General features: G+C 40.4%; 1 protein-coding gene, 2 non-coding genes and 1 pseudogene across 17 annotated transcripts in view; 3 read left to right on the top strand and 1 right to left on the bottom strand.

Moving 5' to 3' along the window:
* DNAH12 (dynein axonemal heavy chain 12) overlaps positions 1-27940 on the top strand; it is a 346345-nt gene that overhangs the window by 33189 nt on the left and 285216 nt on the right. For 14 of the 15 annotated variants that reach the window (XM_078351228.1, XM_078351230.1, XM_078351232.1 and 11 more), the window contains 7 exons: positions 192-394; positions 10789-10870; positions 11065-11091; positions 24365-24554; positions 25665-25737; positions 26332-26490; positions 27623-27818. In XM_078351228.1, the coding sequence (XP_078207354.1) occupies positions 225-394; positions 10789-10870; positions 11065-11091; positions 24365-24554; positions 25665-25737; positions 26332-26490; positions 27623-27818 (897 nt within the window). In that variant the 5' untranslated portion in view covers positions 192-224. Of the gene's footprint in view, positions 1-191; positions 395-10788; positions 10871-11064; positions 11092-24364; positions 24555-25664; positions 25738-26331; positions 26491-27622; positions 27819-27940 lie in introns of those variants that run through there. The other variant, XM_035275875.3, reaches the window with a different exon arrangement.
* LOC118148121 (U6 spliceosomal RNA) lies at positions 7213-7318 on the top strand. Its single transcript, XR_004734913.1, has one exon. It is a non-coding gene; the product is annotated as a U6 spliceosomal RNA (small nuclear RNA).
* LOC128929734 (RING-box protein 2 pseudogene) lies at positions 11102-23292 on the top strand (annotated as a pseudogene).
* On the bottom strand, positions 22844-22950 carry LOC118148110 (U6 spliceosomal RNA). The gene has a single exon (XR_004734904.1). It is a non-coding gene; the product is annotated as a U6 spliceosomal RNA (small nuclear RNA).

Raw genomic sequence — 27940 nt, 5'->3', positions numbered from 1 at the left:
CATAAGTGCGTTGTAGAGTTCTAACAGGAATCCCTGCCAACTTACCTCAACTGCCATTCTTTAGACTAATGCCATACTTGGCAGGAAGATCCAAAACGTGTCCAGAATTTTATTTTTGGTATTGGTATATTAGACCTGTTATATCGAGGCTTGCTTATACAATAATGGCTTTATGGACTTTTTCTCCTCAGAGTACAGAGCATTTTAATCTTTAGGGGATCAAGATGTCAGATCCAAACAAAGCTGCCATTGCAGCAGAAAAGGAAGCTCTGAACTTGAAGTTACCCCCCATTGTCCATGTCCCAGAAAACATAGGCGCTGATACGCCAACACAAAGTAAGCTGCTAAAATACAGAAGATCCAAGGAGCAGCAGAAGAAAATCAATCAATTAATGTAAGTAGCATATTAGTAGATAATTCTTGCTTGGAATTCAAGTGAAATGATTGGTGTTCATATTCTCATAAAAAGTTTTAACTGTGGAGGTTGTTCATGGGTAAAATACTATTTTCAAGTTAATTAGAAAAACAATTGAAAAATAATTGTAATGATAGCAAATATTATACACTGTACCCTGTGAGACATTGTTCTTACCACCTGTACTTCTTACAACAATCCTATCAGGTAGGTACTATTGTTAGCTCCATTTTTTAGATGAGTAAACTAAGGTATAGAGAAGTTAAGTAACTTGCCTAAGGTTGCACAGCTGGGATTTGGACTTGGTTGGTCTGGTTCTAAAGTTCACTAAGCTCCACACTATTCCTCCTCTCAATATAACCATACTGATTCCCAAAAGTAAAATCAAATAACTAAACCTCTACAATTTGAACAAATACTTAAATAAAATATCTTGAAACTACTTATATTTGAAATTTTTTGATATGAAAGGAAACATGGTTCAACATCCTACTCACCCCCCAGCTCCAATTTAGTGGAAATTAAAACTAATTTAGGTACCTGCTGCCTAAGGCTGTGATGAGGTTGGTTCAGTTCAATTAGACAGTTATTGAGAATTTCCTAAACACCTGATTCTGCTGAGTTCTAGGGATAAATAAAAAGAAAAATTCAAGGCAACACTTAAACTATAAAATGAGAAATTTTTCTTAGGGATTTGTTTCCCTTTCTACATTCTCTTTCCTTTCTTGGTTGGCCTCATTTAAAAACATTTTTTGCAGCTGATAAGTATTGTTGCCAATTTAAAAATTTTAATTTTTGCTAATTTTACTTTCCTTACAACTAAACATTTTTTATATTAATGTTTAATATAAACATATATTCATCATATAACTTCTTTAGAGTTACTTTTTTTTTTTTTTGAGACAGGGTTTCATTCTTGTTGCCCAGGCTGGAGTTCAATGGTGTGATTTCAGCTCACTGCAACCTCTGCCTCCCAGGTTCTGAGCAATTCTCCTTCTTCAGCCTCTCAAGGAGCTGGGATTTCCGGTACCTGCCACCACACCCAGCTAATTTTTGTATTTTTAGTAGAGACAGGGTTTCACTATGTTGATCGAGCTGGTCTTGAACTCTTGACTTCATGATCCACCTGCCTTTCCCTCCCAGAGTGCTGGGATTACAGGCATGAGCCACACCATGGCGGTCCCTAAATTTATATTTTTATTAGTCCATCAATCATTTACTCATATTTAAATATATATTTATAGGGCATATAAACTAATGTCAGTACCTGTATTATTAGAAATGCTTAAGTGTTAAAGACTTAGACAAAAAAAAAAAGGCTGGGCATGGTGGTTAATGCCTGTAATCTCAGAATTTTGGGAGGCCACAGTGGGAGGATTACTTGAGCCCAGGAATAGAGACCAGTCTGGGCAAGGTAGTAAGGTCCTCATCTCTCAAAAAAAAAAAAAACCAAAACACTAGCCAGGTGTGGTGGGACATGCCTATGGTCCTAACTACTTGGGAGGCAGAGGCAGGAATATTGCTTGAGCCCAGAAGGTCAAAGCAATAGTGAGCTGTGATAGCATCATTGCACTCCCAGCAATGGGCAATGGAACGAGACCCTATCTCAAACAAGCAAATAAAAATAGTTTTAAAAGTAAAAGAGGCCAGATTCAGTGGCTCACCCCTGTAATCCTAGCACTTTGGGAGGCCGAGGCGGGTGGATCACCTGACATCAGGTGTTTGAGACCAGCCTGGCCAACATGGTGAAACCCCGTCTCTACTATAAATACAAAAAATTAGCTGGGCGCGGTGGCAGGTGCCTGTAATCCCAGCTACTCAGGAGGTAGAGGTGGGAGAATTGCTTGAATCTGGGAGGGGAAGGTTGCAGTGAGCCGAGATCATGCCACTGTACTCCAGCCTGGGTGACAGAGACTCCATCTCAAAAAAAAGAAAAAGAAAAAGAAAAACTCCATCTCAACAAAAGAAAAAGAAAAAGAGAGATGCCTTCCTCCTTCATTCCTAAGATTCTATTCAATGTTTCAGTAGATTTAGAGTAGAGATAGATTGTTCTTTTTTTTTTGGAGACAGGGTCTTGCTCTGTCACCCAGGCTGGAGTGTAGTGGCATGATCTCAGCTCACTGCAACCTCAACCTCCTGGACTCAAGTGATCCTCCCACTTCAGCCTCTCAAGTAGCTGGGACTACAGGCATGCACCACCACACCCAGTTCATTTTTTTGTATTTTTTGAAGAGACACAGTTTTGCCCTGTTGCCCAGTCTGGTCTCAAATTTTTAGGCTTAAGTGATCCATCTGCCTTGACCTCCCAAAGTGCTGGAATTACAGGCATGAGCCACTCCATCAATGTCAGGCCTAGATTGTTTTAACTTCATAACTTTTCATTATCTTGCATTATCATGTTGAACTGCCTGGAGTTTCATGAATATACTGTATTTTTCACAGTTTAGAGATGTACTCTGCAATTTCCCTCACTGCCCTATCTGCCTGAATACTTATCCTAGTTCTTCCAGGTTCAGTTTCTGGGTCACCTTCTCTCGAAAGCTTTCTCCTAATCCTTTTCATGCTGCTTTAACCCTCTGTATGCATTTGTCTCACATCAGTTTATTTAGCAGATATTAAGTATCTGCTGTTACACAGACACTTGTTACTGAGGAGACCATGGAAAACACAACAGATGGTGGCTCATGCCTGTAATCCCAGCACTTTGGGAGGCCAAGGCATGTGGATTACCTGAGGCCAGGAGTTCCAAGCCAACCTGACCAACATGATGAAACCCTGTCTTTACTAAAAATCGAAAAATTAGCTGGGCATGGTGGCGTGCGCCTGTAATCCCAGCTACTCGGGAGGCTGAGGCAGGAGAATTGCCTGAACTCAGGAGGCGGAGGGTGCGGTGAGCCGAGATTGCGCCATTGCACTCCAGTCTGGGTAACAAGGGTGAAACTCCATCTCAAAAAAAAAAAAAAAAAAAAAAAAATGTAAGTAGAGATCCAGAGAATGAGAAGATGCCTGTCATCTAAGTAAACTTGAGAAAAGCTCTCTAGCAAAGGGGATAACAAGCATGAAATCTCTGAAATAATGATGCTTTCAGTACATTCTAGAAACTGATGAAGGCCAACATCTCTAGAGTATCATGAGCCTGGGGAAGGGTAGTATCAGGTGAAGATGGAGAAGGAGGTGGGAACAGATTGTGTAGGCCTTGTTGACCATGACAGGGAATTCAGATTTTATTTTTAAGTGCAACGGAAGCTACTGAAATGTTTCAAACAAGGAAGTGATATGAAACCTGATTTACATTTAAAAGGTATCACTCTGGCTATTAAGAATAGAGTGAGGTGGAGGGGAAGAAGGAAGAGTAGGGGGGCACAAAGAGACCAGGGAGGATGCCACTACAGTAGCATAGGTGAGAATTTACAGTGGTTTGGATAAGGCTGGAGACTGTGGAGGAGGAAAATAGATTTACAGGAGATGTATTTCAGAGGCAGGATCAGTAGGATTTGCTGTTGGGTTAGCTCTGGTACCTAGGTGGATAGTAGTGTCACTGACTGATAGGGAATTGAGGAAGTACAGGTGATGGGGATTAAAAAGCACAATAATACTCTTTATTTTTTGACACTTCTTGCTCTCTTTTGGAGCATAAGTGCCTATGTAATATGTAAAGGGAAATATATTAATAGCTGTTGGATAGGTAAGAGAAATCTTGGCTGGAGATATAAAAATTTGGGAGTCGACTGGGAGTGGTGTCTCATACCTGTAATCTCAGCACTTTGGGAGGCCGAGGCAGGCAGATCACGAGGTCAGGAGTTTGAGACCAGCCTAACGTGGTGAAACCCCTTCCCTACTAAAAATACAAAAATTAGCCAGGCGTGGTGGTGTGCCCCTGTAATCCTAGCTACTCAGGAGGCTGAGGCAGGACAATTGCTTGAACCAGGGAGGCAGGATTGCAGTGAGCAGAGATCGTGCCACTGTACTCCAGCCTGGGTGACAAAGCAAGACTCCATATCAAAAAAAAAAAATTGGGGAGTCACTAGAATGTAGATGATTTTTTTTTTTTTTGTATGTAAGTGATATTTAAAGCTATAGGGAATCATTGGAATCACACAGAGAGTGAGGGTGAGAGCTAGGCAAGAGAGAACACAGGGGAGAGCGCGAGTGAGCAAGTGAACTGAGAAAGGCAAAGGCCTAGGGCATAGCATTACAGGTGTGGAGAAAAGTCACCCAGCAAGTAGAGTAAGTATGACTGGTAAGGAAGGAGGAAAAGCAGAAGAGCAGGATGTTCTAAGCACAGAGTATGTTACAATACAATGTTCTTTTATTTTCTTAGTTGTCTTTCTTCTCCACTTTGGCATGCTTAAGGAGAGGGATCTCAACACAAATCACAGGGTTTGGCATGTTATTGTTGACGAATGAGGGGATGAATGAATTTTTAAGGAAGAAACTTGCCTTATTGTGCTTTATACAGATCTGTAAGTAGTACAACTTTTATTTTGGTGCTTAATTTAAAAATGCTGCCTCAAAATTACCTGAAGCATAGTGCTATATTAATACTGAGATTAGAACTGCTATGAGTTTCTTTGGGAAAAATGCATTTGGAATTACTGGTTTTATTTTATTTTCCCTGGATGTGTTCACAATGTTAGGTTCATTTAAAAGAAAAAGAAAAGGGCCAGGCGTGGTGGCTCATGTCTGTAATCCCAGCACTTTGGGAGGCCAAGGTAGGAGGATCACAAGGTCAGGAGTTCGAGACCAGCCTGGCCAACACAGTGAAACCCTGTCTCTCCTAAAAATAAAAAAAAGTAAAAACAAAAAAGAAAAAAAAGTTACTTCAGTGAATGCTCACTTTGCTAAGCTTTACCTCATACTGGATTCCACTTTGTTTTTTTTCCATTTCCTTATTAATAAGCATATTCTTTGAAAACTAAGTTTATCGGCTGGGCGCAGTGGCTCACGCCTGTAATCCTAGCACTTAGGGAGGATTTGGGTGGATCACCTGAGGTCAGGAGTTCAAGACCAGCCTGGCCATCACAGAGAAACCCCATCTTAAAAAAAAAAAAAAAAAAGAAAAGAAAACTAAGTTTATCATGTGTGTGTGTTTCTTTTAAGTATATTTGGTGTATTCTCCTTGGATTTCAAACTCATTTTCAGCTGGCCAAAGGTCTAATGCAAAAAACTTTCAGAAACCAATTTTTTTTTTTTAGATGGAGTTTCACTCTTGTTGCCCAGGCTGGAGTGCAATGACACGATATCAGCTCACTGCAACCTCTGCCTCCTGGGTTCAAGCAATTCTTCTGCCTCAGCCTCCTGAGTAGCTGGGATTACAGGAACCCACCACCATGCCTGGCTAATTTTTGTATTTTTAGTAGAGACAGGGTTTCACCATGTTGGGCAGACTGGTCTCGAACTCCAGACCTCAGGTGATCTGCCTGCCTCGGCCTTCCAAAGTGCTGTGATTACAGGTGTGAGCCACTGCGCCCAGCCTCAGAAACCAATTTTTTTTAACTGATAAAATTAAATAGTTTTTTTAAAAACTGGAAACATATCTTTCTGGATGGCTATGGACTTTGGGATTCTCCATCCCTTGCTGTCTGCACCTGTTAGACGACAGGCATGCAGACTTCCCTTTTTGAAAGGTGGAGTGACATCTGTGGATAGAGGGAGTTCCTGGGGTGAGGTAGAGTATAAAGAGTCATGGGTAGAAGTGGGCCCCCTACTAGGACCAGTCCCTGGGAACACTTGGCTGAGCCAGTATCGTTTTGTAGCTTTCCAGAGTCCCAAGAATGAGCCTGCCTTCTTTATTGGCAGCTACCTCACCTCTTGTTTCAAGCGTTTCTCTCCTTTACTGCATGTGGTTTCTCACACATTTGAAATTTTCAAGTTTTTATTTATTTGGTTTTATTATAAATTTTTTTAGTTTAGCTATGAGTATTCATTATTTATCCCCCTCACCATGTTCTTTTTGAGTCAGGGTCTCACTCTGTGGCCCAGGTTGGAGTGCAGTGGTGTTCACTGCTCACTACAGCCTCTGACTTCCTGGCTCAAGCAATCCTCCCACCTCAGTCTCCTGTGTAGCTGGGATTCCAGGTGTAGTGCATACCACCGTGCCGAGCTAATTTTTGTATTTATTTGTAGAGACAGAGTCTCATCATGTTGCCCAAACTGGTCTTGAACTCAAGTGATCTACCTGTGCTGGCATCCCAAAGTGCTGGGAGCCACTGTGCCCAGCCTGTTTTTAATTGTTAATATACAAATCAAAAACAGCCAGGGAGTGAAAAGGCTCACTCCTATGTTCTTCCAGCTCTTTTTATTTATAGCCAGTAGGAGAAAACATGCTCTAGAAACTGTTGCTATGTAAAAGGGTGGCATTTATATATAAAGAACAGGAAATCAGGCATATTTATGTTGGTATAATTACAGTGCAAGCCTGACTATGACTAGTGCCAATTAGCATACCAAAGTATAAGGCAAATTCCTTGAAAGTAGTAATAACTTAGAGCTAGACTCTTTATGGAGACATGATGGATGAAGGGAAGCCTGGCCAAGGTCTTGAAGATTGACAAAGAAAAGAAGGAGGAGGATATCCAGGTACATTTTCTACTTCATGTGAGAAAGTCTTAGGAGTTTTAGTTTACTACAGGCTCAGTAAGATTCAACAGGGAAACGAGGCTGCTCAAAAAGGCTAATTCAGTCGTAGGATACTTTAATAAATGCATCGTGTCTAGGCAGTGGGAGAGAAAATTTTCACTCTGCACTGGTCAAACGTCATATGGAACTCTGGGGTCACACTTCAAGAAGGACTTTGAGTGCTGTTTTGGCAGCACATGCACACAAATTGGAACAATACAGAGAAGATTAGTAAGGCCCCTGTGCAAGGATGACGTACAAATTTGTGAGGTATTCCATATAAAATGAAAGTTAAAAGAGGGACACTGATAAACCAGAATGGCTACAGAGGTATCCTAGTCTATTTTTTATTGCTATAACTGAATACCACAGACTGGATAATTTATAAAGAATAGGGGTTTAGGCTGGGCATGGTACCTCACACTTGTAATCTCAGCACTTTGAGAGGCCGAGGCAGGCAGATCACAAGGTCAGGAGTTCAAGGCCAGCCTGACCAACACAGTGAAACCCCATCTCTACTAAAATGCAAAAATCAGCTGGGTGTGATGGCAGGCACTTGTAATCTCAAGCTACTATGGAGGCTGAGACGTGAGAATCGCTTGAACCTGGGAAGCGGAGGTTGCAGTGAGCCAAGATCATGCCACTGCATACCAGCCTGGGTGACAGAACTAGACTCTATCTCAAAACAAAACAAAACAAAACAAAAAACAAATGAAGGCCAGGCACACAGTGACTTATGCCTGTAATCCCAGCACTTTGGGAGGCCAAGGTGAGCAGATCACTTGAGGTTGGGAGTTTGACCAACATGGAAAAAACCTTATTTCTACTAAAAATACAAAATTAGCTGGATGTGGTGGTGCATATCTGCAATCCCAGCTACTCAGGAGGCTGAGGCAGGAGAATTGCTTGAACCCAGGAGGCGGAGGTTGCGGTGAGCCAAGATTGGGCCATTGCACTCCAGCCTGGGTAACAAGAGCAAAACTCCATCTCAAAAAAAAAAAAAAAAATTAAGGTCTCATTGATAATGCCTATTGGGATTTGTTTCGTATAAAAAATTCAGTAAGAGAGAACAATCCAAGATGGTCGATAGCTAACATCTCGGGATTGCAGCTCTCAGTGAAAGCGCAGAGAACTAGAGGACGCCACACTTTCAGACAAATTCTGGTCGCTCACGGAGCAGAAGATCCCCAGTGGAGGAGTCACACGGGTCGCCAGCGCGACTCTTGTGGCCGGTGCAGCAGTTTCGCCGGCACCTCGGCGTGGCAGCTCTCGGAGCAGAGTAAGCAGGTCTGGCTCCCCTTCTGACCGAGGTTTGGAGGACCCACACGGGTCCCCAGCACAACTCCTGTGGCTGGCACAGCGGCTATGACGACACCTCAGCGCGGCAGCTCTCGGCGCAGAGTAAACGAGACTGGTTCCCCTTCTGACTGAGGTTTGGAGCCCTGGGAAGGCAGAGTCACCTATTTCAGACACAAGAAGGAAGCCAGACAGGAGAATCCTGGGCAGAAAAGCACCATCAGTCTTAACGCCGCTGTTCTGGCCCTGGGAACTAACAACTTGGACGTCCACTCAAGAGACCTAATCTGAAAGTTGGTAATTTCAAAGACGACAGGAGGATAAATTTACAATGATGGGAAGAAACCAGCGTAAAAAGGCTGAGAATACTCAAAATCAGAACGCCTCTCCCTCTAAAGAGGATCACAGTTCCACATCAACGATGGAACAAGGCTTGACGGAGAATGAGCGCATCCCAATAACAGAATCACGCTTCAAGGAATGGATAATAAGAAACTTCTGTGAGTTAAAAGAACATGTTGTAGCCCAACGTAAAGAAACTAAGAACTTTGAAAAAAGGTTTGACGAAATCCTATTGAGAATAGACAACTTAGAGAGGAACGTAAGTGAATTAATGGAACTGAAGAATACAATACAGGAACTCTGAGAAGTATGCACAGGTTTAAACACTCGAATTGTTCAAGCAGAAGAAAGGATATCAGAGGTCAAAGTCCAACTTAATGAAAGAAAACAAGAAGACAAGATTAGAGATAAAAGGATAAAAAAGAATGAGCAAAGTCTCCAAGAAATGTGGGACTATGTGAAAAGACCAAATTTACGTTTCATAGGTGTACCTGAATGCGACTGAGAGAATGAATCCAAGCTGGAAAATACCCTTCAGGATATTATTCAGGAAAATTTTCCTAAACTAGCTAAGCAGGTCAATATTCAACCCCAGGGAATACAGAGAACATCACAAAGATATTCCTCAAGAAGAGCAACCCCAAGGCACATAATCGTTAGATTCACCAGGGTTGAAACGAAGGAGAAAATACTAGGGCAGCCAGAGAGAAACGTCAGGTTAATTACAAAGGCAAGCCTATCAAACTTAGAGCAGATCTCTCAGCAGAAACTCTACAAGCCATAAGAGAGTGGGGGCCGATATTCAACATCCTCAAAGAACAGAACTTTCAGCCCAGAATTTCATATCCAGCCAAACTAAGCTTCACAATTGAAGGAAAAATAAAATCTTTTATGAACAAGCAAGAACTCAGAGATTTTATTACCACCAGGCCTGCTTTACAAGAGCTTCTGAAAGAAGCATTACACACAGAAAGAAACAACCAGTATTAGCCTTTCTAAAAATATACCAAAAAGTAAAGAGCATCAACATAAAGAAGAATTTACACCAACGAATGGATAAAACAGCCAGTTAACATCAAATGACAGTAATCCTAAATTTTAATCAACTAAATCCCCCAATCAAAAGACACAGCCAAAACCCAACGGCATGTTACATCCAGACCTGTTTCACATGCAAGGATACACAAAGACTCAAAACAAAGGGATGGAGAAAGATTTACCAACCAAATGGAGAGCAAAAATAAATAAATTAATAAATAAAAAGCAGGAGTTGCAATTCTCGTATCGGATAAAATAGATTTTAAAGCAACAAAGATACAGTGGTAAAAGGATCAATGCAACAACAAGAGCTAACGATCCTAACACCCAAATACATAGAGACTTAGATTCAATGAGACAGAAAATTAATAAGGATATCAAGGACTCGAGCTCAGATCCAGAACAAGTAAACGTAATAAATATTTATAGAGCTCTCCACTTCAAATACACAAAATATACATTCTTGTCAATACCACATCACACCTACTCATAGGTTTAAATGAAGCATTGGCCATTATTAATACCAATTTTTTTTCAGAATAAAGCAATATTTCCATTCACCCTCCCTCTTTCTCTTCCTCTTTCTTCCTCTCCTTTACTCATTTTTTTTCTTTCCTTCTCTCAAAAAAATCCAGGTCGGCAATGTCTCTCTCATTGCTTGATTTCCTTCCTTCCCTACTCTCCCTCCCTCCCTTCCTCCCTCCTTCCCTCCCTGCCCCCTTCCTCCCTTCCTTTCTTCCTTCATCCCTTCCTTCCTCCCTCCCTGCCCCCTTCCTCCCTTCCTTCCTTCCTTCATCCCTTCCTTCCTCCCTCCCTTCCTCCTTCCCTTCCTTCCTTCCTCCCTCCCTTCCTCCTTCCCTTCCTTCCTTCCTCCCTTCCTCCTTCCCTCTCTTCCTGCCTTCCTCCCTTCCTCCTTCCCTCCCTTCCTGCCTTCCTCCCTTCTTCCCCCACCAAAAAAAATTCAGTAAGATAACTCTTGATTATCTCTTAGTATAGATGGAATAATGCTCAAATTGTAATATTTTAGTAACTTATGCTAATGTTATCAAGAGAGTCATATTTCTAATTATAAATTTCAGAATTGATGGAGCCAAAAGAAATTTAGACAGAACGCTGGATAAAAGAACACCTGTATTACCACCCCCTGATTATCCTCAAACTGTAAGTCTTTGTTTTCTCTTTAAAATGTTTATCCTTCTATCATTTTAATTTGTAGTTAAGACAATCTCAATATAACTAATGTTTTTAAAAGGAATCATGGATATATTTTAAACTATATAATTTTTAAACAATTTATATTAATTTTAAAATGTTCTCCTTGATTTAATTATATTTTGTTTGTTTGTTTTTGACAGATGAACAGTGAAATGAAAAAAAAAGGAGTGAGTTCAAGTTTTTATATTTCCTGTTTTGAAAATGTTCAAAGAAATTATTGCAAAGTAGTTTCTTCTAAGACCACCTGCTAAGTCCCATTCTAGAAAAGAGATAAATTTAGAAACTGATATTTTTTATTTTCTCTTCCCAAGGGAACAAACATGTCATGAACAACAATATGGCAATAAGGACTTTTTTGTTTTAGACAGGGTTTTGCTCTGTCACCCAGGCTAGAGGGCAGTGGTGTGATCTCAGCTCACTGCAACCCCACCACTTGGGCTCAAGCAGTCCTCCCACCTCAGCCTCCCAAGTAGCTGAAACTATAGTCACATGCTACCATGCTCAGCTAATTTATTTTTTTTTTTAAGACAGAGTCTTGATCTGTCACCCAGACTGGAGTGCAGTGGCACCATCTCAGCTCACTGCAACCTCCACCTCCCAGGTTCAAGCTATCCTCCTGCCTCAGCCTTTGGAGTAGCTAGGACTACAGGTGCCCGCCACCATGCCCAGCTAATTTTTGTATTTTTAGTAGAGGTGGGGTTTCACCATATTGGCCAGGCTGGTCTCCAACTCCTGACCTTGTGATCTTACAGGCGTGAGCCACCGTGCCTCACCTGCTTGGCTAATTTTTAAAAATTATTTGTAGAAATGAGATTTCACTATGTTGCCCAGGCTGGTCTTGAACTCCTGGGCTCAAGTGATCCTCCCACCTTGGCCTCTCAAACTGCTAGAATTACAAGTGTGAGCCACTGTGCCCAGCCAATATGGGTTTTAAGAATTATATTTTTGTTGCCATTCATTATTTTCAGATTAATTATATAAATATTTTTATTCTTATTCCAAACACCTGAAAAAAAGTCATAGTGGCAGTTATAAAGGAAATACATCTTCCTTTTTTATTAGGGTAATAACTGAATATTTTAATATTGATATAATGATATAGTAGCCACTCAGTAAATATGTATTGAGAATCTATTATATGCTAGCCACATGCTATGTACTAGAGAATTAAAAAAAAAGAGAGAGAGAGAGAGAGAGTGATTGCATGAGTGACAACAGGAGACTATGATGTGATTGGTGGAAAGATGAAACCATCTAAAATTTCTTTACTAGCAAAATAATCTGCTAGTAAACATATGGAGAAATGTACGGAGCTGGATACATGAAAGAGGAAATCATGCAACATGTTTTCAGGTGGGGTATAAGCTTCTTAAGTGCTTTAAAATTCACTTTGGGGATAGAGGCTGAAGATGTGAATTCAGCCTCTATGAATTCCAGATATTTGGAGGAAACTCTTTTTTAGCTTTTCCTGGTTTTGGTTTTGGCCTTTTAAAATACTCTTCTTCCTCCTTACCTGGCTGCCCAACGTTTCTGGAGACTTCAGATGTGAATTTTCCTTTTTACTGGGTATAGTTACTGATACACAACAACCCCAACACATTAATCAATATTTAGTGTGTAAATTGCCAAATGTATTTGGCATTTGTGTGTGTGTGTGTGTTTAGTATCCTCAGTGTTACTAGCCAGGCATACAGTCATTCACTTCTGAGCCCACTGCTCTTGGCAATATGGCTTCTAGGAATTCCATCACTTCATCATGAATGTCAAAAGTAACCACTAACTGCCAAATTCAAAAGATATTTTTTCTTTTCTTTTTTTTTTTGAGACAGAGTCTTATTCTGTCACCCAGGCTTGAGTACAGTGGTGCAATCTCAGCTCACTGCAATCTCTGTCTCCTGGGTTCCAGCAATTCTCCTGCCTCAGCCTCTCGAGTAGCTGGGATTACAGGCCTGCGCCACCAAGCCCAGCTAATTTTTGTGTTTTTAGTAGACACAGGGTTTCACCATGTTGGCCAGGCTGGCCTTGAACTCCTGACTTCAGGTGATCCACCTGCCTCAGCCTTTCAAAGTGCTGGGATTACAGGTGTGAGCTACCCAGCCCAGCCAAAGGATGTTTTTTCTATACTTCTTTCTCTCTTAGACCTCCACCTGTCTTTTTTTTCGAGACAGAATCTCTTTCTATCAGCCAGGCTGGAGTGCAGTGGTGTGATCTCTGCTCACCACAACCTTCATTTCCCGGGTTCAAGCGATTCTCCTGCCTCAGTTTCCCGAGTAGCTGGGATTACAGGTGCCTGCTAATATTTGTTATTTTTAGTAAAGACAGGGTTTCACCATGGTGGCCAGGCTGGTCTTGAACTCCTGACCTCAGGTGATCGCCTTCCATGGCCTCCCAAAGTGCTGGGATTACAGGCATGAGCCACTGCACTGGGGCGCCTGGCCTCCACTTGTCCTTTTAAAAAACTCTAGGGCTGGGTGCAGTGGCTCACACCTGTAATCCAAACACTTTGGGAGGATGAGGTGGGCGAATCACCTGAGGTCAGGAATTCAAGACCAGCCTGGCCAACATGTGAAACCCCGTCTCTACTAAAAATACCCCCAAAATAGCTGGATGTAGTAGCAGGTGCCTGTAATCCTATGTAGTAGCGGGCACCTGTAGTTCTAGATACTTGGGAGGCTGAGGCAGAAGAATTGCTTGAACCTTTGAGTCAAAGGTTGCAGTGAGCTGAGATCTCGCCATTGCACTCCAGCCTGGGCAACAAGAGTGAAACTTCATCTCAAAACAAAACAAAACACTTTGGTCAGTGGAACAGAATAGATGACACAGAAATAATAGACCCAACACTAATATAGCCAACTGATTTTTATTATTATTATTATTTTAGAGATGGAGGTCTCTCTTAGCTGCTCAGGCTGATCTTGAGTTCCTGGGCTCAAGTGATCCTCCTGCCTCAGCCTCCCGAGTATCTGGGATTACAAGAGCATGCCACCATGCCCCTGATTTTTGACTAAGTTGCAAAATCATTCAGTGGAGGAAGAATTGTCTTTTCAAGAAATGGGAGAAAGCAATTGGATATCCATAAAAAAAAAAAAAACAAAAAAAAAACTCAGCCTAAACCTCCCACCTTGTAAAAAATTAACTAAAAATTGATCACAGGTGTAAATGTAAAATGTAAAACTATTTAAAAAATTAGAAAAAGGCATAGGAGAAACAAACTATAAAACTTTTAGAAAAACCCAGCCTAGGAAAAGAGTTCTTAGGTGTGATCTCAAAAGCACAATCCAGAGAAATTTTAAGAACGGAATAAATTAGATCTCATCAAAATTAAAAACGATTGCTCAGTGAAAGACCCTGTTAAGAGGATGAAAAAACAAGCTATACACTGGGAGAAAATATTCATAAATTGCCTATCTGACAAAGGAATTGTATCTAGAATATATGAAGAACTCTTAAAACTCAACAGTATAAAAACAAAAAAATCTGATTAGAAAAAGGATAAAAATGGCTAGGCGCAGTGGCTCATGCCTGTAATCCCAGCATTCTGGGAGGCCAAGGCAGGCAGATCACCTGAGATCAGGAGTTTGCCACCAGCCTGGCCACCATGGTGAAACCTCGTTGCTACTAAAAATACAAAATTAGCTAGCTGTAATCCCAGCTACTTGGGAGGCTGAGGCAGAATCATTTAAACCCGGGAGGCAGAGGTTGCAATGAGCCGAGATATGCCACTGCACTCCAGTCTGGGTGACAAGAGCGAAACTCTGTCTCAAAAAAGAAAAGAAAAATAAAATGGGTAAAAGAAAGATGTGGTTGCGCTGTGGCCTGTCGGGTGGCCCCACAGAACCGCCATAGCCGCCCGTCTTCCCCAACCCAAAGGCTCCGCGGCGCCACCATGGCCCACGTGGAAGAAGGTGAGGAACCCTGCGCCCTGTCCTTTCATTCCCGGAGCGCAGGCTCCAGGTCGGGAGGCAGCAAGATGTTCTCTCTCAAGAAGTGAAACACGGTGGCCATGTGGAGCTGGGACCTGGAGTTGAATACGCGCGCCATCCTGCAGAGTCCAGGTGATGGATGCCTGTCTTAGATATGAAGCTGAAAACAAACAAGAAGACTGTGTTGTGGTCTGGGGAGAATGTAATCACTCCTTCCACATCTGCTGCATGTACCTGTGGGTGAAACAGAACAATCGCTGCCCTCTCTGCAGGCAAGACTGGGTGGTCCAAAGAATCGGTAAATGAGAGTGGTTAGAAGGCTCCTTAGTGCAGGTGTTCAGAGCCCTGGTGGATCTTGTTATCAAGTGCCCTACAGCGGCTAGAACACTCCAGGGAATTAATTCTTCAAATAGGAGTCGATGGGTCTGTGGTCCTTTGGGACCCATCAAAGGTTTGGTTTAGCATTCTGTAGTTTTATTTTCAGAAATTCTCTGCAATTAATAAGATAATTTTTAAAGATGGTCCTTTCTACCTCTGTGGTGTGTGCTATAAAAAAAGGAGAGAACTCTAAATTGAATCACCTTTTATATTTACTCATTTCTGTACAACAGGTTGTGGAAGCAGTTTAATTCAGAGGAGAACTTTTTGCTTGCTTATGGTTGAGCAGTTAAAAAATGTTAGCTCTCTCAACACTGTTGCATTAAAAAAAAAGTTAGAGTAACAAAGTGCAGTTTAACCCCCCCACCACCAAAAAAAAGAATGATATGAACAGACATTTTACCATAGAGGATATATGGATGGCAAATGGTATTCAACATCATTAGCCATTATGGCAATACAAATGAAAACCATGATTCGTTTTCACTACGTTCCTATTAGAATGGCTGAAATAAAAGACAGTGACAATTTCAGCTGACTTTTGACACCACGGACCATTTATTTCCTTTCTAACATTCCCTTACGTTTATTCATCTTGTTCTTCATTATTTCTCTGTCATCTCCATGTGTTCCTCTTCCTTGAGTGGCCTGTAGCCAGTCTTCTCTTTCCTTGAATCTCCCTGGATGATTCTCTCCTTTTCTGATTTCGACTACCTTCCATATGTAGAGGACTCCCAGAGACTTTTCTGCACAAATATCTCAGATTCAACATGTTAAAAAAAAAGATGACTCCACAAGCTTCCTTCATAAGACTCCTCTTCCTCATTTTCTATTCTAGTTGTTATTAGCACCATCTCTCTGGTTACTCACGCTTAAAATATCTGAATCTGAACTTCTTTTTTGCCCTCTGTAACTATCTCCCTCCATATACTTAGTCCCCAAGAGCTGTATATCATTCTCAAATCAGTCATTTTCGTGTCCTAGCCTTTGATCAGAACTTCATCCCTTGTCTTGACCACAGTGGCCAACAGTGGGTTTTTTCTTCTTCTTCTTGTTTTGAGTCTTGCTCTGTCACCCAGGCTGGAATGCAGTGGGGCAATCTCAGCTCATTGCAACCTCTGCATCCCGGGTTCAAGCAATGTTCGTGTCTCAGCCTCGCAAATAGCTGGGATTACAGGCACACGCCACCATGCCTGGCTAATTTATGTATTTTCAGTAGAGACAGAGTTTCACCATGTTGGCCAGCCTGGTCTCAAACTCCTGACCTCAAGTGATCTGCCTGCTTCAGCCTCCCAAAGTGCTGGGATTGCAGGTGTGAGCCACCACACTGGGGCAGAAGTTGCTTCTTAATCAACTACTATGCTGTCAAGCACCAAAAATAGTTAATGAACGATTGATGAATGAATAAATATAAAAATACATGTTCAGTAAAATATAACAGCTGTTACGATAGAAGTATGAAGAGACTACAGTGAGGGCATAAAATAGAAAGGTTAAACATTTTTTTTTTTCTGTTTTTTGAGATAGTTTCTCACTATATCACCCAGGCTGGTGTGTAGGGGAGTGATCTGGGCTTACTGTAACATCTGCTTCCTAGGCTCAAGCGATCTTCTAGCCTCAGCCTCCTGAGGAGCTGGAACTACAGGTGTGAGCCACCACACTTGGCTATTTATTTATTTATTTATTTATTTATAGAGATGGGGTTTCCCCATGTTGCCCACACTTGTCTCTAACTCCTGAGCTGAAAGGGATCCACCTGCTTCTGCCTCCCAAAGTGCTGAGATTACAGGCATGAGCCAACCGTGCTGGCCCATGAAGCTTTCACGAAAGATTTTGAAAGTACATCACTTGATTTAGAAAAGACAGATAGCATTTTGCTAAGGAAGATTATATATACTTTAATTCTAAGGGTCAAACTTTTTTTTTTTTTTTTGAGACGGAGTTTCGCTCTTGTTACCCAGGCTGGAGTGCAATGGCGCGATCTTGGCTCACTGCAACCTCCGCCTCCTGGGTTCAGGCAATTCTCCTGCCTCAGCCTCCTGAGTAGCTGGGATTACAGGCACGGGCCACCATGCGCAGCTAATTTTTTGTATTTTTAGTAGAGACGAGGTTTCACCATGTTGACCAGGATGGTCTCAATCTCTTGACCTCGTGATCCACCTGCCTCGGCCTCCCAAAGTGCTGGGATTACAGGCTTCAGCCACCGCGCCTGGCCTGGGTCAAACATTTTTATTTCAGGAGATGAAATAGTTTCAAAAAGGCATAAGCTAAAGATACATAATTAGAATAATGAATTTAAATTTCCTTTTTCCTTTTTTTTTTTCCACAGAAAAACACATTCCATAAATTTCCTTTTATTATATGGTCATATAGTAATTTTATTCAAGCTTAATTTTCTATATAATATTTCAGAGCTTGACCATGACCTGCTTTCTAGAACTGCTATAGGTTTGGGGTATTGAGAAAATATCTTTGTATAATTTATTTATTCATCAGATACTTAATAAATACCTATACTTGATCCTGTGCTGAAGGATCCTGAAGCTGAAGATTGCTGGACAAGATGGACTTATTGCCCTTATGAAGCTTATACTTTAATGAGGAAGACATATAATAATCAAAATTTTTCTATTTATTTCACTTAACAAATAAAATTGTGATAATTACTCTGAAGGAAATACAGGGTAGTATGATAGACAGTGACTGGTGAGGGAGTGGGGTTGTATCAGGCAGGTGTTAGAGAAGGCATTCCTGAATTGGTGACATTTATGGAGACCTGAATGGTATAAAGGAGCCAGCCATGGAAGGACCTGGGGTTGAGAATTTCCCAACAGAGAGAACAGCTGAGTTAAGTTATCTGAAGGAGAAAACAACTTGGTATGTTCCAGCTTGACTAGAGCATACTGACTGAGCTCATGGGAAGGTATAAAATAAACTTGAAAAGGGAGTCAGGAGCCAGATACGAGGGCCTTGTAGGCTATGGTAAGGTGCTTGCATTTTACTCAAAGTGACAATTAGAACTCACTGGAGGATTCTGCCCATGGGGATAACATAAATTGAGTTAATGTTGAAAAGTCACTTTGACAATTATATAAAAATGCCCAGTAAGATTCTTTAGAAGATGGATTGTGGCTACAGTAGGAATATAAAGGAAGAACCAGGTAGTTGTATAAGATAACAGTCTAGGTGAGAGAGAATGGTAGTTTAGACTAGAGCAATAGCAATAGAGCTAGAGAGAAATTGTTAGACTCATATTTTGGGTGTAGATGTGACAGGACTTGCCGATAGAGTGCATGTGGAGGGCGAGGAAAAGAGGAACCAAGGACAACTCTAAGGCTTTGGCCTGGGTAATTGGCGACACTTATTAAGATCATCTAGAGAGGAGGGATGAGCTGGAGTAGAAAGAGGACCAAGTTCAATGCTAGACAGAGGTCAGCCCATTGATACGGTGAGGGATTGGGGACAATCATGAGATTTAAGATTAAGCAGTACATTAGTGGAGTGGGCATAGAAAATGTCTTTCTGTAAGAATTTTGAGTGAGCAACTAATTAAAAAAAATAAAGGTAAGATACAAAAGAAAAAATGTCCATCTAGGCTATACATTAAAAACATCTTTTTGTATCAGAAAAATTTTAGACATACAGAAAAGTTGCAAAAAAGAGTACCAAGAAATCCCCTGTGTGCTTTATCTGTTCCCATAATATTAACATCTTTGTCTGTAACAATGATTACTATGATAGTTGCCAAATAGTAATTTTTTTTATCACTTCTTTTACATTTTTTAGTTGGAATTCTATAGTAAGAAATAACTTCTAATTTTTTTCTTCATCCATTTGTTCATTTATATCAGTGTGGTTGGACTATGGATTTTTATTTTAGCCATTAAGTTATAATGTATTATTAATAATTATTATGATTAGTTTTTAGAGATGAGGTTTTGCTCTGTTGTCCAGGCTGGAGAACAGTGTTGTGACCATAGCTCACTGCAGCCTTGAACCCCTGGACTCAAGCCATGCTTCCACCCCAGCCTCTTGAGTAGCTGGGATTACAGGCACGAGCCATGTGAGCTGGCTTTATTATTATTAGTTTTGAAGTTCTGTTGTTCCATATTTGGCCAGTGGGAGCCCTTCAAGTTGACTCTTTCATCTTTTTTTTACATATCTCATCATTCTTTGAGCACATCCGTACTTTTTGGCATAAGATGTTCCAGGATCATGCTATGCACACTTTTTCTATTCTAGCCCTGGAATCAGTAATTTCTCTAGGGATTTTTGGCTCCTTTTCATAGAGAATGGTAGTTAGAAACCATGATATGTGTGTTAGATGTGCTCCATGATACTGAGTGTCATTGCTTCCTGGCTTTCTCAGCAGAAAGATCTAGAAAATAATTCTTTCTCTCTCTCTCAAAAAACCATGGATTCATACTGATACCTCCTATTCCAGTTCAACATCACAGGGTTCATTCTAGCCTGTCCTCCTTTCTCTATGCATAGCTACCTTCTCTGACAGTGAGGAATCTGGCTTTCATCCATTAGCCACAAGGTTTACTTATTTTGTTAAATCCTAGAGTATACATAAATAATTTCAAAATTGCTAACTCATGCTACTGTGACAAACAAACCTGTTCACCGTAATTGAATTTTCATCTATAGTTTTTTTATTCTTAGCATAAAGATATATGGTTAAAATATTGTGTTCAATACTGGTTCTACACTCCTGTTCAGTAGGTAATTATTAATATGTCTTCAGCTAGGTAATTATTAATAACTTGAAATTCAGGTGGGTTCATTGATTTGTTTTCATTTGGAGCTTCTTTTCTCCCCCATTTGTGTTGATATTTTTTACTTATATTTTGAGCATGTGAAACAACAGCAAGGTTTAAAATCAGAACTATACCAAAAGTACACCTCAGAGAAGCATCTCCCGTCCCTTCTACCCTGTTCCTATGCCCCCATATTTTCTATCTGTTCCAAGCCATATATAACCAATCTCATTAATTTTTGATTTATCCTTCTGTATGTGTGTTTTTTTTCACAAATGAACAGGTATGTTTTCTTATTTCCTTTTATCTTACACAAAATGCATACTATAGGTACTCTTGCTCTGGTTTTTTTTTTTTTTTTAAAGATGGAGTCTTGCTCTGTCGGCCAGGCTGGAGTGCAGTGGTGTGATTTCAACTCACTGCAACCTTCGCCTCCCAGGTTCAAGCAATTCTGCCCCACCTCCCAAGTAGCTGGGACTACAGGTGCACACAACTACACCCAGCTATTTTTTTTTTTTTTTGTATTTTTGGTAGAGATGGGGTTTCACCATATTTGGCCAGGATGGTCTAGATCTCTTGACCTAGTGATCTGCCCACCTTGGCTCCCAAAGTGCTGGGAATACAGGTGTGAGCCACCACACCTGGCCACATTTTGTTTTTAACTCAATAATTTATCCTAGAAATCGCTCCATATCAACCTTCCTCATTTTTCAGTATTGCTGCACAGAACACCAATGTATGCATCAGTCATTCTTAAATGTTTCCAGTATTTTGCTGTAATGAATAACCTTGTATATGTGTGTTTTCATACTGTTGGAGGTATAGTTTTAATTTCTCTAAGTGGGACTTCTGGGTCAATATGTAGTCTTGTTAGATATTGTAAAATTTCTCTCCAAAATGTGCTAGCAATTTATGAGAGTGTTTGATTCCCCATAGTTTCACAAAAGAATGTGGGGGTCATATTTTAAAAAAATTTTGTCAATCTGATATGTGACCGATGCTATTTCAGGGTAGTTTAAATTTGCTTTCTGGAATTATCAATAAGATTATACATTTCAAAATATGGTTTAGGTGCCATTATTAATATTATTAGTATTATTATTTTGAGATGGAGTCTCGCACTGTCACCTGGGCTGGAGTGCAATGGAGCAATCTCAGCTCACTGCAACCTCTGCCTCACAGGTACAAGCAATTCTCCTGTCTCAGCCTCCCGAGTAGCTGAGATTACAGGCACCCACCACCACACCCAGCTACTTTTTTGTATATATATATATTTTTTTTTTTTTTGAGACAGAGTTTCACTCTTGTTACCTAGGCTGGAGTGCAATGGTGCAACCTCGGCTCACCACAACCTCCGCCTCCTGGGTTCAGGCAATTCTCCTGCCTCAGCCTCCTGAGTAGCTGGGATTACAGGCACGTGCCACCATGCCCAGCTAATTTTTTGTATTTTTAGTAGAGATGGGGTTTCACCATGTTGACCAGGATGGTCTCGATCTCTTGACTTTGTGATCCACCCGCCTCGGCCTCCCAAAGTGCTGGCATTACAGGCATGAGTCACCGCGCCTGGCCACTTTTTTATATTTTTAGCAGAGATAGGGTTTCACTATGTTGGCCAGGCTGGCCTTGAATTCTTGGCCTCAAGCAATCCACCCACCTTGGCCTCCCAAAGTGCTGGGATTACAGGCATGAGCCACTGCACCTGGCCTTTAATTATATTTTTATTGTAAAATGTTGGTTTATATCTTCTGCCCATTTTTCTGTTGCAGTTTTGGTGTTATTTTCCCCTAAATGTTTACTAATTGTAAAAAAATACACATAATGTAACACCATCTCAACCATTTAAAAAATTTTTTTTAAATTTTTATTTTTTTGAGATGGGGTCTCGCTATGTTGCCCAGGCTGGAGTGCAGTGGCTATTCACAGGTGTGATCTCACTACTGATCAGCACTGGAGTTTTGACCTGCTCCGTTTCCGAGCTGGGCCAGTTCACCCCTCCTTAGGCAACCTGGTGGTCCCCCGCTCCCCGGAGGTCACCATATTGATGCTGAACTTAGTGCGGACACCAGATCAGCATAGTGCACTACAGCCCAGAACTTCTGGGCTCAAGCCATCCTCCCACCTCAGCCTCCCGAGTAGCTGGGACTAAGGCACGTGCCACCATGCCCGGCCCATCTTAACCATTTTTAAGGGTACAGTTTAGTAGTATTTTCTTAAATTTTTTTTTTTTTTTAAGTTCCAGGATACATGTACATGACGTGCAGGTTTGTTACATAGATATACGTGTGCCATGGTGGTTTGCTGCACCTATTGGTTCATCCTCTAGGTTCCCTTCCCTTGCCCTCCACCTCACTATGGGGTCCTGGTTTGTGTTGTTCCCCTGTCTGTGTCCATGTATTCTCATTGTTCACCTCCCATTTAGGAGTGAGAATATGCGGTATTTGGTTTTCTGTTCCTGTGTTAGTTTGCTGAGGATGATGGCTTCCAGCTTCATCCATGTCCCTGCAAAGGACATGATCTCATTCCTTTTTATGGGTGTGTAGCATTCCATGGTGTATCTGTACCACATTTTCTTTATCCAGTCTATCATTGATGGGCATTCGGACTGGTTCCATGACTTTGCTTTTATAAATAGTGCTACAATAAACATATGTGTGCATGTGTCTTGGTAGTAGAATGATTTGTATTTCTTTGGGTATATACTCAGTAATGGGATTCCTGGATCAAATGCTATTTCTGGTTCTTGATTCTTGAGGAATCACCATACTGTCTTCCACAATGGTTGAAATAATTGACATTCCCACGGATAGTGTAAAAGCATTCATTTTTCTCCACAACTCGCCAGTATTTATTGTTTCAAAAATATGGAATGTTTCATGAATTTGTGTGTCATCCTTGCATGGGGGCCATGCTAATCTTCTCTGTTTCATTCCAATTTTAGTATATGTGTTGCCAAAGCAAGCACAGTTTAGTTAGTAGTCGTTTCACCTTGTTGTGCAGTGACTCTCCAGAACATTTTCATCTTGCAAAACTGAAACTCTGTTCTTACTAAATAACAACTTCCTCTTCCCCATACCCCTTGGTAGCTACCATTTTGTTTTCTGTTTCTATAAATTTAACTGCTCCATTTTTCATATAAGTGGAATAATGCAATACTTGTCTCCTTGGGATTGGCTTATTTCACTTAGCATAACGTCCTTAAGGTTCACCCATCACCTAAATTTTAAAGCATTTTTATACTTTGAGATCTATGTTGCAAATATTTTCTGCCAGATTGTCAATTGTCTTTTTAAATTGTTTTTGTTATGCAAACATTTATATTTTTATGTAGTGAAAATTAATCTATCATTTGATTTTTTTGTATCTAGTATTTGAATCGTAGATAGAAAGGTTTTTCCTATGCTCAAGTTATAAAATACTTCATCTATGTTTTTCTTCTTGATCCTTGTATATAATTTCATTGTTTAAGTTAAATTCTGTAGTTGATTCGTGTGTGTGGAGTTTATCTTTTTCCAAATGGCTAACCAGTTGTTCCAGAAGTAGTTATTAAAACCTAGTGATTTGAGATGCCATGTTTATCATGTGCTAAATTTTCTGATATATTGGTCTATTTTTTGACTTTTTTTGTTTTCCACTGGTCTGTCTGTTCATACACCTGGGCTACACCAGCTTTCTGGTATGTTCTAACGTCTCCTAGGGCTAGCCCTCCATTGCAGATTTTCTTTCTCAGGGTTTTCTTGGTTATTCTTGTATGTTTATTTTTCCACACGAACTTTAGGATCAACTTATCTAATTCCATAAAAATATATGTAGGTATTTTTATTGGCATTGTGTTAAATTAATTTTGGGAAAACTGAAATTTTTATGACATTAAAATGTCTTTACTAAGATCAAGTGTCTTTTCATCTATTCATGTCTATTTTTAGTCAGACCATTCTTATGAAAGAATTTATGAAATTATATTATACTACGATGGTCCTGGAATATAATCTCCAAGAGAGCACAGGCTTTGTCTGTTTTGTTCAGCTACTATATACTCAGCGTTTAGAACAATGTCCAAATATTTGTTGAGTCAGTGGATATATTATAATAATAAGTTAGATAATAAGGGATAATAAGTTAGATAATCTTTGTTTTGCCTTGAGAAAATGAAGACTCTATTAAGAATATTAATTTGGCAAGAATTCATCATAAAGAAAAAGATAAAATGGTTTATTTTTAGGGTGTACTTTTGGATTAAGTGGTTTTTATTCTGAAAATGTTATTTTTCAGATTATTTATAATCTGAAAAAATGTTATCTTAGGAAGGAGAGTTCAGGAGTTACACTAAAATGCTACAATCATGCAGAACATTTAATTTTTTCTTATTATGTTCACAGTTCAACTATATGTATTTGAAGCAATGTGTAGAAAGTAGTCCTATAGTACCTATTCAGCAGGAATGGCTGGATCACATGTTAAGGCTGATACCTGAGTCTTTAAAGGAAGGGAAAGAAAGAGAAGAGCTCCTTGAAAGTCTAATAAATGAGGTGTCAAGTGACTTTGAAAACAGCATGAAGAGACATTTGGGTAAGTAGCATTTAACACATACCAAGCTTCTTTCACCTTTGCTTCTCCCCAACACCACTGAATCAAAAATAGAAATAGGCAAAATGAATAATGAATACTATATATTTAAATGATATCTATTTTTTTCTTCTTTTCTTTTTCTTTGAGACAGGATTACTGTGTCGAGGCTGGAGTGCAGGGATGCTATTTCAGCTCACTACAGCCTCCCCCTGCTGAGTTGAAGTGATTCCCCTACCTCAGCCTCCCCAGTACCTGGACCTTCAGGCATGCACCCTCATGCCCAACTGATTTTTTAATTTTTTGGTAAAGATAGGGTTTCATCATGTTGGCCAACCTGGTCTCGAACTCCTGGGCTCAATCAATGTGCCCACCTTGGCCTCCCAAAGTGCTGGGATTACAGGGAGCCACTCAGCCTGGCCTAAACTATATGTATTTCTTACATATGTTTTTTTTTTTTTTGAGACAGAGTTTCACTCTTGTTACCCAGGCTGGAGTGCAATGGTGCAATCTCGGCTCACCGCAACCTCTGCCTCCTGGGTTCAGGCAATTCTCCTGCCTCGGCCTCCTAAGTAGCTGGGATTACAGGCATGTGCCACCATGCCCAGCTAATTTTTTGTATTTTTAGTAGAGACAGGGTTTCACCATGTTGGCCAGGCTGGTCTCAATCTCCTTACCTCAGGTGATCTGCCCGCTTTGGCCTCCCAAAGTACTGTACAGGCATGAGTCACTGTGCCCGCCCTCCATCTTGTATAATCTCTTGAACTTGTTCCCTCCTATCTAACTGAAATTTGGTAGCCTGTGACCAACATCCTCCCAGCCCCGGTAGCCACCATGAAATATGTTTTTTTAAGTGGCCATGTTGGTGACTTTTGAGTAGATGGAATGTGAAAAACTGAGAGTGTATTAAAGCTTTTTTTTATGTGAACTTTCCTCTAAAGTAAGGCCAAAATAGTATCAAGAACTTGATTTTGTTTCAAATAAAGGAGTTTTTTCTTGCATTCCTTTTAATGCACAGTAAACGATAACATCCAAAATCAAAAGTAAGAAACATTGATATGAATAGGTGGTACAGAGATTTTCAAGAAGCAATAATATATTTACATATTTTAGTGCAGAACGTTCTTGTGAAACCACCAGTTAAATGGCTTGAAGATGAAGGAGGTCCTTTGCCTGAATCCCCTGTGTGAGTAAATTATTTTAAAAAGAGTATCTCAGTTTTTCATACAAATCAAAAATAAACTGATCTTAGATTGAGGTCTGCAATTGTGATGCTCAAAGGCATTTTGAACACATCTAAAAAAAAAGTGCACTTGTTTTTCCCCCAGAGGTGTCCTCTCCACTCTGCTTGTTTAGTTCTGCATAGAAAATTGGGGAGATGTTTATGAATGCATAGCTTACCTTAGCCTTGAGTAAGCTTTGGTGTGTGCCAGAAAGATCTCTTCATCCCTTTTCTTCAGTCCTAAAGACTGTTTTCTTTCATCTTTACCTGGGGTGACTGAACCAAAGCACAGTGGAAGTTAGCAGAGCTCTCAGATCTGACCCATCAGTCAGCCTTACTCACAAATTATTTCTGTTCTTTCTGAAGATAATGCACTTTTGAGTTCTTGATGTGTTTTTATTAAATGCATATATCCTAAGGCTCCCATTAGTGACCACAGTGCCCTCTTCTCAAGCCCCAGTTTTCTCACTTTAATATTAATTCATGTTATAAACATTATTTCCTAAAGTTTAGGGTATATTATTTTAATCATGTTTGACATGTGTTTTGCTTTTCCAGAGGCCTAGATTATTCTAATCCTTGGCATTCTAGCTATGTGCAGGCAAGAAATCAAATATTCTCTAATTTGTACATTGTTCATCCAACTATGAAAATGCTGCTGGACCTTGGTTATACAACATTTGGTGATACAGTTTTGTTGGACTTCACAGGAATTAGGTAAAATCCTGTACTTACTAATTAAATTTAAAATTTGAATGGCTCTTTGCTTGGGTCTGTATTTTTGACTGTATAATTTAAAAAACTGATTCCTAATTTCAACACTTTTCTCTAGATTTTAGAATATAAAAAATGTATCTTGGCCAGGCATCGTGGCTTATGCCTGTAATCCCAGCACTTTGGGAGGCCGAGATGGGTAGATCATGAGGTCAGGAGATCAAGACCATCCTGGCTAACACGGTGAAACTGCACCTCTACTAAAAATACAAAAAAATTAGGCTGGGTGCAGTGGCTCATGCCTGTAATCCCAGCACTTTGGGTGGCGGAGGTGGGTGGATCACCCAAGGTTGAGGGTTTGAGATCAGCCTGACCAATATGGAGACACCCCGTTTCTACTAAAAATATAAAATTAGCCAGGCATGGTGGTACATGCTTGTAATCCCAGCTACTCGGAAGGCTGAGGCAGGAGAACTGCTTGAACCCAGGAGGCAGAGGTTGCAGTGAGATGAGATTGCAACAAGAGTGAAACTCTGTCTCAAAGAAAAAAAAAAACTTAGCCAGGTGTAATGGCACACACCTGTAGTCCCAGCTACTTGGGAGGCTGAAGCAGGAGAATCGCTTGAACCTGGGAGGCAGAGGTTGCAGTGAGCTGAGATGGCACCACTGCACTTCAGCCTGGGGGACAGAGTGAGACTCTGCCTCAAAACAAACAAAGAAACAAAACAAAACAAGAACACCAATATAGCTTACTTGTTTCAACAGTTGTGTGTTTTTGTTTTTTTCCCTGAGATGGAGTGTTGCTCTGCTACCCAGGCTGCAGTGTGGTGGCACAATCTCAGCTCATTGAACCTATGCCTCCCAGGTTCCAGCAATGATTATGCCTCAGCCTCCCGAGTTGCTGGATTGTAGGTGTACACCACCATGCCCAGCTAATTTTCGTATTTTTAGTAGAGACAGGGTTTCACCATGTTAGCAAGGCTGGTCTTGAACTCCTGACCTCATGATCCACCTGCCTCAGCCTCCCAAAGTGTTGGGATTACAGGCGTGAGCCACCTCGCCTGGCCCAACAAATGTTTTTTAAGACCAATATGTATCATTTGCTTCAAATCATATTTATTTTTCTCATAAATAGAGCTAAAGGTCCAATTGATTGTGAATCACTGAAAACTGATCTATCAATAGAAGCTAGAAAAGCAGAAGAGAAGATAATGAATACATGGTATCCAAAGGTTATAAACATCTTTACCAAGAAGGAGGCACTAGAAGGTATTAAACCTGAAAAGTTGGATGCATTTTATAGCTGTGTTTCCACACTTATGTCAAATCAGGTAAATACACTTTATATATATTCAATGATAATGTTATTACAATTAGTTCAGTATTTTAAATAAAAATTCTATGTAAACATAGTGCTAAGTAATTATTTTGAAATAAATTAGAATATTTCTAC

The sequence above is a fragment of the Callithrix jacchus genome, chromosome 15, assembly GCF_049354715.1.
Source record: "Callithrix jacchus isolate 240 chromosome 15, calJac240_pri, whole genome shotgun sequence".
In the NCBI taxonomy this organism is placed as follows: Eukaryota; Metazoa; Chordata; class Mammalia; order Primates; family Cebidae; genus Callithrix; species Callithrix jacchus.
Note: the sequence above shows the minus strand (reverse complement) of the source record. Positions and strands in the feature narration are given on the sequence as shown.